Source organism: Vollenhovia emeryi, unplaced genomic scaffold (genome assembly GCF_000949405.1).
Source record: "Vollenhovia emeryi isolate VEMERY1.0 unplaced genomic scaffold, V.emery_V1.0 DF939303.1, whole genome shotgun sequence".
Classification (NCBI taxonomy): Eukaryota; Metazoa; Arthropoda; class Insecta; order Hymenoptera; family Formicidae; genus Vollenhovia; species Vollenhovia emeryi.
In genome coordinates this window covers 109,290-120,079 of record NW_011967063.1, presented here as the reverse complement: position 1 = coordinate 120,079, position 10,790 = coordinate 109,290, and the positions used below count along the sequence as shown (strand labels likewise).

Here is a 10,790-nt window from a genome sequence, read left to right as displayed (position 1 = left end):
GGCTTCTTTATAAAGGAAGCTTTAAGAGAGAAATCTAACTTTACTATGATGCTTCTTGAAAGTATTCAAATTATTCTTATTTCGGCTCTTAAAGCTTCCTCTATTAGGAAGCCATAACAATGGAAGCAATGTGCAAATTTCTAATTAGAAAAAAAAGTAAAGTAAAGTAAAGTGTGCAAATTAGAAATTTGCACATGGCTTCCTAATAGAGGAAGTTTTAAGAGCCGAAATAAGAATAATTTGAATACTTTCAAGAAACATCGTAGTAAAGTTAGATTTCTCTCTTAAAGCTTCCTTTATGAAGAAGCCGTAACAATGGAAGCAATGTGCAAATTTCTAATTTGTCTACTTTAATGATGAGGAAGAAATGTGGAAATTACCAATTTGCATGCTTCAATGATGAGGAAGCAATGTGCAAATTTCTAATTCGCACACTTTCAAGAAACATCGAAAAAAATTAGATTTCGCTCCTAAACCTTTCTCTATGAGGAAGCCATGTGCCTAATTTGCACACTTTACTTTTAATATATCTTTCTAATCAGACTACGTCACTATTTTACTTTGTAATGCATCTTATAGTCAGTATTAAATACTGTGGCAGCAGTTTTCGAGCCAGATGGGCAGCATATTAAGATTATTTTAAATAAGGTTAAAACTGTAATCTCGACTGCAATGCTTTTAGTATCCGTTATTTTACGAATTTTCAACTGATTTAAGTGGTTTTTATGTTACAACGCAAAAAAATGATTTAAGTGGTTTTTATGTTACAACGCAAAAAATGATTTTTATAGATAAATATATGAGTGAACGTAATGATCTTGTTTTTATTTTTCCCTACGCAATTTTTCAATGAGATTAGGTTAAATTAAATGTATTTTATTTGGAAGATGACTTTATCCACTATGCACATCAACTAATCTGCAGTAACATTACATCAATATTATAATTTTTCACACAACAATTTGTAATTGTTATGCACAACATATACATATACATATGTATATTAGGGTGGAGCATTCAAAAAAATTTTTAATTTTACAACGCCCGTAGGTGGAAGCGATGCGAATTTGTTTAAAAATAAAAATTTAAAAGTTTTGACTCGATCGGAGCTCATCTTCTGCCTCCAACTTTAGTTTGAAAATTTGATTATAGGAGTAAAATCATAAAAATTAAAAAAGACGCAATTAAAAATTTCTTGAGATGAAGTTGGAGGCAGAAGATGAGCTCCGATCGAGTCAAAACTTTTCAAATTTTTATTTTTAAACAAATTCGCATCGCTTTCACCTACGGGCGTTGTAAAATTAAAAATTTTTCTTTTCTCTACACAAAATCGCTCCACCCTAATGTATATAATGCACTCACACTGTTGAGTGAGAAATTATAATAATGGTGTAATGTTACCGCATATTAGATATGTACATTGGGTAAATATTTTGTAATTCTCTATTTGTTCTAACACTATTCCCCTTGAATTCATAAAGTTTAGATTTATTGAATTCGAGATGAATACTTGAAGAAGTTGTCAGGAAAACGATTTATGGTGCATGTAACTTCCTCTGTCACTCTTATTGTATTCTTTTATGAATTCCTAAAGAATTACAATTCAGAAAAAAGAAAACTTAAAGAATACTTTGTGAATTCAGTGTGCTATCTGGGTTATTCATCGATATCTCGTGTCCGTAAAGTCGAGTTCAAGTTTCAAATTTCACAAAAATGGTTACAAGATTATAATAAGAAAAAGAGATGAAAAATGATCCCCGATGAGTAATCAAGTTTCATTTCAAACGATTTTTGAAATCTAAACACGGTTTCGCCTGGGAAATAACGAATCGGCAGACAGCTTGGAGACCTGCGCTTCAACTTGTCTCTGACCGCATCTCTCTGTAATTGCCCGAACGTGAGAATTCGGGGATTCGACTAGTTAAACAGATGCGACCTTTGACTAACATTACAAAAAAAACACTACCTGTCCATCCAAATGTGAGAACGTACGGTTTAGGTGGTGTGCAAAGTGTTTTGTGCAAGGTGATTTCTTAAATCGCGCGTACGTGACGAAAAGAAAGAACGTGATCCGCGGCTACGCTCAATTACTGCAATTTGGATGAAGCGTAATCGTTCTGCCGGTTTTAGATTGATTTCGATAAACAGCTGGCATTATCATACGCCGATAAATGTATTGTTATATATATGCGATTAATATAAAAGACCGAATTACAACAAATAAAAGCAAGATTTTCCAAATGGGTATATTCGTTACCATGAGGAAAGACGGCTCTCATTTTGAGATAACTGGTGGTTAGTCTGATGATGCCAGTGAACTCTATACATACCGGAATGAGTGATCTATTGTTCTGGCTGTTGCCGAGAGAGAGGTGCGTTTGGGTGAATCCTTGTCTCCTTCTAGTACTACCTGATTGGATAGTCGCATATAAATGACGAGAAGAAGGGCGTCACTTATATGCGATTATCCAATCAGGTAGTACTAGAAGGAGACAAGGATTCACCCAACGCACCTCTCTCTCGGCAACAGCCAGAACTATAGATCACTCATTCCAGTATGTATAGAGTTCACTGGATGATGCTGGCCTTGTCCAGTTGCGTAGTAATGGCGGCCGGAAGTGGTAGTAGCTTCGCCAGTTCCAAAAACTCCTGATTCTCCTTAACGCGGCGCGACCGCGCTGCTTTTCTCTTTCATCACGATCTCCTGCAAACCACCGGACGTGGTGCAGCTAGCGATGCCGTTCGAATTGTTGTTGTTATGATGATAAGTATCTTTTTGTAAATTGATGCCGTTTTCTTGCTCCTTTATATGGATCATCTCGCTGATTATTCTTTTCTGCCAAAGCGGTTCCTTGTCAAGAATCGAGGCTTTATTCCAATCCATGGTGTGATTTGTCTCAGCCATGTGTTGGGTTAATACCGAGTGTCTCGATGGTTCAATTTACAAAAAGATACTGAGTCACTCGATGGATCATACTTTGACCTCCTTAAAAAGCTAGCTAATTTTAAAGAATAACATTAACAATATATAGATAAACACATGACGCGACCGATCTTAGTTTGTAACTACAAGTCATCAGAGAGCGACACAGATCTGTCCATAAAACTCGCACTAATAACGAAGAACCGAAAAAATGTAAGTTAAAGATATCTACTATCAATTTCTTAATATTAACAATCTAACCAAGAAAATTTACACATCAGATCAATCACCAGAAAAACGGCCCTATTTTAGTCGACTAACTAATAATAGGAAAATCGGAACCGCAGTACAAGTTATTAGACGGGAAAGAACAGATCTCGGAAAACAAAAACCACACGATAGTTAACTAGAAAGAAAATGCGACTTATAACTCTAGACACAAACTCCATCTTATATCTTTTACTTTTTGACCGTATTTATACAATGTAATTTATTTATACACTTTATACATTCTTACAATTTTATACTATTAACCTAAATGTAGATATTTTTACGATTTTATATTATTAACTTAAATTTGCGCTGAAGAAGGTGCTGTGACACCGAAACGTTCGCAACAATCCTGTATACCCTTGAATTTTAACATATACTAAGTAAATGTTTTAAATTATTAACTATTTGTCATCCTTTATTCGCTCGTAACATTGGCCTTTGTATTGATTCATTAAAAATTTTTTTGTTTAAATGATGCCTTAGGGTCTTAGAAATAAGGTATATGTATACAATAGGTTTTATAATGAGGAAAAAGATTTAAGTGCTTATTCCATGAACAAGCTGAGCATGCTCCGAGCCTCTTTCAAGATTCTGTGTGCAGTGCGCTGATTTATGAGGTTTATTGTGTTGTCGATGTGATTTTTGATGAAAAACATTTCAGCGATTTCTCTTTTTCATCGGACATCGGACAAACAAAAAGACACATAAAGACATGCATTAAAGAACACAAGAGAGACATCACTAAACCAACCACATCGCAATCTGTCGTTAGCAAACACCACATTGATCACAACCATAACTTCGATTGGAACAATCCCTCGATCTTAAAAATATAGCCGTATGTATCTACAACGATGGTTTATTAAGATTATGAAGATTATGGAGGTATTAGGCATAACAATCGGGCAGAACTGCTACAATTTTTGCATGGAAGCTGACGCGCGCCGTATTAAGTTTTCGGAACGATCGCTGACTGATGCTGCAAAAGAGGCTCGGCTGTCTTCAACATCAACCAGAAAGGAAGAAGAGGAGAAAAACATAAATTTAGAAGGCCAATTGTATGGTGCAAGCATCGCAGACTAGAGGTAAATAAAAAATTTCTATCGATAATGCTACATAAAACTTTAAACGCGTTTTTCGAAAAACTGCATTTTTCAAACTTGCCGGAAACATAACTGCATAACTGTATTATCAATCTACTTGAAAATTTAACTGTAGCTTCACAATGACATTATCTAGGGAACTACGTACGGATTTTACGTTTCATTGTAAACTTTTTTGTTATAAACGATTATTCACGCAATCTTTTACCTAAAAACGAAACTTCTTGTTCAAACGTGCGTCAGTTTTACAAAACACGGTATTTTTTAATTTCCGTACGTACTTCCCGAGCTAATCTTATATAAAACTTAAAAATTTTTTATTTTTTGTTCCAGGTCAAAAATTGGAGGAGGTATGTTTCCGGTCGTGGAACACTATCTGTGAGAAGAGGCTTTCTTTGCTGAGCTCTGGTGCCGCCATTTTGTATAAAAAAATCTATAAAAATTTATAATTACACTTCAAAGTATGTGCAAGAAAGGCCTTTAAACGGATTTTTTATTCCACTCATTATATTCCCATAAAAAATTGTCAAAATTAGGTTGTTTTTCCGGGCGCTAGAGTGGCATTACCCCTTAATCGCATATATGTATATAACAATACATTTATCGGCGTATGATAATGCCAGCTGTTTATCGAAATCAATCTAAAACCGGCAGAATGATTACGCTTCATCCAAATTGCAGTAATTGAGCGTAGCCGCGGATCACGTTCTTTCTTTTCGTCACATACGCGCGATTTAAGAAATCACCTTGCACAAAACACTTTGCACACCACCTAAACCGTACGCTCTCACATTTGGATGGACAGGTAGTGTTTTTTTTGTAATGTTAGTCAAAGGTCGCATCTGTTTAACTAGTCGAATCCCCGAATTCTCACGTTCGGGCAATTACAGAGAGATGCGGTCAGAGACAAGTTGAAGCGCAGGTCTCCAAGCTGTCTGCCGATTCGTTATTTCCCAGGCGAAACCGTGTTTAGATTTCGAAAATCGTTTGAAATGAAACTTGATTACTCATCGGGGATTATTTTTCATCTCTTTTTCTTATTATAATCTTGTAACCATTTTTTTTGAAATTTGAAACTTGAACTCGACTTTACGGACACGAGATATTGATGAATAAGATGCTTGTTTTCTGTCGCTGCACTGGTGAACTAGTGCAATAAATGTATCGAAATACCGTACTTCTACTCGCAATCCCAGTGAGAACATTAACTAACTCAATGGGGTCGAAACCGCGTTCCAACTATCAGTTTTCGAAAATAGTTGAGTTTGGAACGTACGCAGACCAAGACGATTCGTTGGATACGACAAAGGCTTGAAAGCGTTCTTTCCTATTATATTCAAAGACAGTAGAAGATGCTTTGAAACAGCATCAAATGAACAACGTTCTTGTGTTCTAAAATTCACTGTCAACGCTGAAAATCTAACACACTTTACGTGCATAGATTTTCAGCATTGGCAATGAATTTCAAAACACAGCCCAAGCTCTGCCATCAAAAATACCAACGTAGCATTCAGAAACGTAACGTTGTCAAGTCGGCAATTTTCGAACACAAAACATTAAATTAATCATATTTTCTGATAATGTTAACATTAATATTACGATTTAGAATTAAAACTTGGCGCTTAATGTTACCATTTTATTTTACCAAATTATAAAACAGCCCTTTTCATTATTACAAAGTTTTCATACTCTACACGGAGAGAATTTTCTCTTAAAATTTATCCTGGAAATCATGGGACGACTTGGCATTTCGAAGAATTTTATGAGTTTTTTTTTAATTCTTTGAAACGCCATGTTGTCCCACGATTACACAATTTTCAGGATAAATTTTAGAAGAAAATTCGCGCCGTGTATATCGGTGTTGTTAATGTACCTTATTTTTATGTATAATAAAAGGGTTTACAATCATTACGAACAAACCATTTGGTCTTTTCATAGCGTTAACTTAAAAATTGCTAATGTGCAAGGACAGGAGTATCCCTGCCGCCATCTATTTCCGCAAACGGTCGGACAGGCTGATGGCAGAGAATGAAACGTATAAAGTATTATTTTGTGCGTAAAAACTAATAAAAAGAATTACAAGCGCAAAACCTATATCGACCCTGCGAGTACATCAGGTCGATAAGTCAGAACGCTACTGCGACCCGGCGAGTTGATCACTGCATGCGAGTACACGTTTCGTGCGCATAGAGGCGCCACCGGACGCCTTCTGCTCCAAACGCGGGCATGTTCACTCTCGCGATTCTCTCCGTGAAAACATACCGCGGAAGTACTTCAGAATGCAGTGGAGAGGATATTCCAAAATATAACGTGACGTAAGTTTTACAAATCTGTAGCGAGTAAAGTGTCTCTTTCAATAAAATAACATATACAGGAACAAGCGACAGCCGTTCTTCAATCCGGTAATACCCGAGGAGGTCAGCGATCGTCGATTGCGATTGGTAAAAACGTTGGAGAATTTGATCAATCAAAGATGAGTGACAAGCAGAAAGTCCTCATCTGCGGGGACGTGGAGGGGCACTTCAAGTTCCTATTCTCCAAGGTGGATGCCATCAACAGGAAGAGCGGCCCGTTCGACTTTCTGCTGTGCGTCGGCAATTTCTTCGGCGACGACAACTCCGAATTGGAGCCGTACAGGTCCGGCGAGAGGACCGTCCCGGTGCCGACGTACGTCGTCGGTCCCAACCGCGAGTCGGACCTGCAGGACTATCCCGACGAGGACGGATGCGAGCTCTGTCAGAATCTCACCTATCTCGGTAAACGCGGTCTGTACACCGCCAGCTCGGGCCTCAAGATAGCGTATCTCAGCGGAACCGAGGGAGCCCCGTCCAAGAGCAAGGCCGTTCACTTCGACGAACACGACGTCGTGTCCGTCCGGAACAGTTGCTTGAAGGGCCAGCCGAGTTTTCGCGGCGTGGACATCCTGTTGACGTCTCCGTGGCCGGAAGGCGTGACCAATCTCGACGCCAACAAGCCGGAGTACAAGTACGAGGGCTCCAAATTGGTCGCCTGGCTCGCCACTCATGTTAAACCTAGGTACCACGTGTCGGCCTTGGAAGGGATTTATTACGAACGGCCGCCGTACCGGTGAGTACACCCCGCTTTAAGTTTGTTTCTGACAACAAGTGCAAAAATCAAAATGATGTTTCTTCGTTACAGAAATCAATGCCAGGGTGACGGAAATATGGAGATCGCCACTAGGTTCATAGCGCTCGCGCCGGTGTTGAACGACCAGAAGAAGAAGTGGTTGTACGCGTTGAATTTAACTCCTGTCGACAGGACCAGGCTGTCGGATCTGATTATGAAGACGACGGACGAGACGCCGAGTCCGTATCCCAAGTCTATGCTGTCCGACGATCCGACCTCGCAGAAGCAGGCTCACACGCAGTTTTTCTACGACATGGACTCGAAAGACGACGCGAAGAGATCGCGGCATCAGAACAGCGGCCACAAGAAGGCGAAGCTGGAGTTCGACCAGTCCAAATGTTGGTTCTGCTTGTCCAGCCCGGTGGTGTCCAAGCACCTGGTGATCTCCGTCGGCACAGAGATCTACTTGGCGCTGGCGAAGGGCGGCCTGGTGGAGGATCATCTCCTGATTCTACCGATAACGCACCACCAGAGTCTGTCGATTCTGCCGAAAAACGTGAAGGAGGAGATGGACCTCTACAAGAAAGCCGTAACCAAATACTACGGGAGCACCGACAGAGTACCTGTGTTCTTCGAGAGAAACTTCAAGACGTCCCACTGTCAATTGCAAGCGGTACCTGTTCATAAAAATCAAGCACCCGCGCTGAAAGAAATGTTCGAGGTATCTTTCTTTTATTTTTCTCACTAAAGATTTTTTTTTCACTAACGTATCCTTTATCTTGGTATATCAAATGTGTACATTTTTGTTTTCAGGAACTGGCCGAATGTAACAATTTCAAGATATCGGAGCTGCCACAGCACACAGATTTGCAGCAGGTCGCTAAACCCGGCGTTCTATATTTTTATGTAGAACTACCGGACGGAGGAATCTTGTATTACAGGATCAAGAAAGACTTCCCGCTACAATTTGGTAGAGAAGTATTGGCATCCGACAGGATATTAGATATCAACGATAGATCCGACTGGAAAGATTGTCATATGAGCCAAGAGGAAGAGACTGAGCTAGCGAAGAAGATTAGAAAACAGTTTGCATCGTTCGACATAGACACTTGAAAATATTCGTATTATTTACGCTTTATAAATATAATATGCGTACAGTAGTGTATATACTATTTATGTGGAATACGTAATTATAAAATTAGAATTTTATAATTTATTTTTATCTCAATTTTTATATACATGTAATATCTGAAAAGTGTACATAGCTTAAAAGTACATGGGATTATGGTATCATGGCACAGAGAATATTGGCAGGAAGAATTAATTTTCTATTAAAATTACTGACGACTGGCTTCTGATGTACTATTTGCCTGATATTTTAACTCGTGATCAGCCGGGGTTATCGACGGATCTAATCCACACTGTTTCATTTGAACCGCAATGTCGAGCAAATAATCGTAACATTCCGTCCTGTGAAAGGAAAACGAAGACATCTCGACATAAGGATCGTTAAATAAGCCTCGCTGCGACAGTGAAATAACTCACATAGTTTTTGCCTGTTGCCAAGAATCGCCCCACACGTAAATCCCATGCCTGCGTACCAATACCGCGCACGTCTCGGGGTAACGAACGATAGTCTTGTCCAAGTCGTCCCGCAGGTCCCTCTCGAAGGGAGTGTTCTCTATGATCGGTATCACCAGCTCCTCGTCGTAACGATACGCTCTGCCCTCTTTCTGATTCCATATGCCTGCGCACGTCGAACAGTTTCGCCGTCAGTTTGAAGTCAAACTGTAAACGGACTCGAAGAGACTGATTTGTATGCCACCTTTTATCATCTCGAGATGGGTGAGTCTGACCTCTTTCCCAGGCCACAGTAGCGTCGCCATCACGGCGAACTTGGAATGCGTGTGGATCACGGCGCCGGCGTGCCTTCTCAGATACGCGCACATAAACAGCGGGGTGCACTGCGACTTCTTCAGCTTCTTCTCCGCCGGCGGCAGTTCCAAATCCGTGCCGTCGATGTCCTGCACGAACATGTCGTTGGGCACCATACGCTCCTTCTGGACGCCGGAAGGAGCTATGTAGATCTTGTCTCTGTAGAACAGAAATTTTAGTCAACGTCCGTACTTTCAACAATAGCTCTGTATACGTGACAATCAAGATTCTAGGACGAGTATCGATTGTTGCAGATCTTAACTCGTGTTTTATGGAGATACCGCCGCCGGTGCCGGTCACCCATCCGAGATGATAAAACTGCCGGCAGAGTTCTGGAATAAGGTTTCTCGGGTGCTCCTGAAGACGAGAGGCATCATAGAATCAAATCGATACACACATAAATGAGTTAATAAATTTCAAAACTAAAATTAATATTAAGGCCCGGTTGCACGCCATGTAATTGTTACTTCAGCTTAATTCACTCGTCTCTTTCTAAGGAGAACAGAGAGAGACGAAGAGCGAATCAAGCTAAAGTTAAGCGACATTGGTGCAACCGGACCTAGTACGCGTGTACGTGAATAGTACGAGAACTTTAGAACAGACTGCTATGAAAGGTTCGCAATTGAGCACATTCTTGATTTAACAAGGAGCAGCTTTATAACGGAGTTCCTTAAGAAAAGTACATCTTCTTCGACATTCGCAGACGCCTCTTATGCATCGTACTTTGTCATAGCTGGCATCGCAAGCCTCCGACGACATCTTGGCTCCCGCGACGACTGAGGGACGAGATAGCAATGTACGACCTATCAAAGCAAAGTCATTATCAGCCGTGTGTCACGCGTGCGAGATAACAGGGGCTCGGGTCTTGAATTCACTCGAGAGAGAAAAGTGTGCGAATATTCTGAAAACGTTCTTCTTTGCTATGAATATAATACGACTTCTAATTGTATGATCACAGGTTTCACTGTCTTTTGCATAAGTGTATTAAATATATATTATATTGAATACACTTATGCAATAAACAATTAATGTACAATACATAAACTCGATGGATATTACAAAATTATTCTGAACAAATATTCCAAAGACGTTCTCGACTATTCTAAAAACGTTCTTCTTCGTTACGAAAATACGATTTCTAATTGTAACAATCTAGGTATATTTATAGAATATTCGATCGGAATATTCTGAAGTTAAGAATGTTTGCACCCCAGAAGAACATTCATAGAACTACGTGTGCTATCTGGGAGAAAGTATCGGCATATACAATCGCTGTATTTTCAAACACCAATGCGTACTGTGCACGAGGTCCGGTCTAGAACGAGTCGTTGGTCATAAATCAGAGACTCGATCGTGAATCCTTCTCTCAAGCGTCAACTCGCGAAAGGTGAAGATTTTCATTGGCAAACGTTGAATTTGTTAACGGAACTTTTCACTTTTTGTGAGTCGCGTTTGAGGAAAGGATCCGT

The 10,790-nt window shown here is 39.7% G+C and overlaps 2 protein-coding genes across 3 annotated transcripts in view; one reads left to right on the top strand and one right to left on the bottom strand.

Annotated features, from left to right (window-relative positions):
• Positions 1–6,502: 6,502 nt before the first annotated feature.
• Positions 6,503–8,600, top strand: LOC105558946 (CWF19-like protein 1). Its single transcript, XM_012006912.1, has 4 exons — positions 6,503–6,614; positions 6,674–7,386; positions 7,459–8,107; positions 8,200–8,600. Exons 2-4 carry the CDS (start codon positions 6,773–6,775, stop codon positions 8,497–8,499), a joined length of 1,563 nt encoding a protein of 520 aa, XP_011862302.1. The 5' UTR covers positions 6,503–6,614; positions 6,674–6,772; the 3' UTR covers positions 8,500–8,600.
• The window catches only part of LOC105558947 (probable methylthioribulose-1-phosphate dehydratase), a 3,638-nt gene continuing 1,427 nt past the window's right edge, over positions 8,580–10,790 (bottom strand). The window contains exons 1-6 of one of the 2 annotated variants that reach the window (XM_012006914.1): positions 10,620–10,749; positions 10,045–10,124; positions 9,584–9,678; positions 9,212–9,480; positions 8,932–9,133; positions 8,580–8,856 (exon numbers count right to left, since the gene is read on the bottom strand). In XM_012006914.1, coding sequence (XP_011862304.1) covers positions 8,724–8,856; positions 8,932–9,133; positions 9,212–9,480; positions 9,584–9,678; positions 10,045–10,080 — 735 coding nt within the window. In that variant the 5' untranslated portion in view covers positions 10,081–10,124; positions 10,620–10,749 and the 3' untranslated portion in view covers positions 8,580–8,723. Of the gene's footprint in view, positions 8,857–8,931; positions 9,134–9,211; positions 9,481–9,583; positions 9,679–10,044; positions 10,125–10,619; positions 10,750–10,790 lie in introns of those variants that run through there. The other variant, XM_012006913.1, reaches the window with a different exon arrangement.

Coding starts and splice junctions, on each gene's coding strand:
- LOC105558946 (XM_012006912.1), top strand. CDS start 6,773: ATGAGTGACAAGCAGAAAGTCCTCATCTGCGGGGACGTGGAGGGGCAC. Junction 7,387..7,458: donor TACGAACGGCCGCCGTACCG/GTGAGTACACCC, acceptor TCTTCGTTACAG/AAATCAATGCCAGGGTGACG. Junction 8,108..8,199: donor CGCTGAAAGAAATGTTCGAG/GTATCTTTCTTT, acceptor TTTTGTTTTCAG/GAACTGGCCGAATGTAACAA.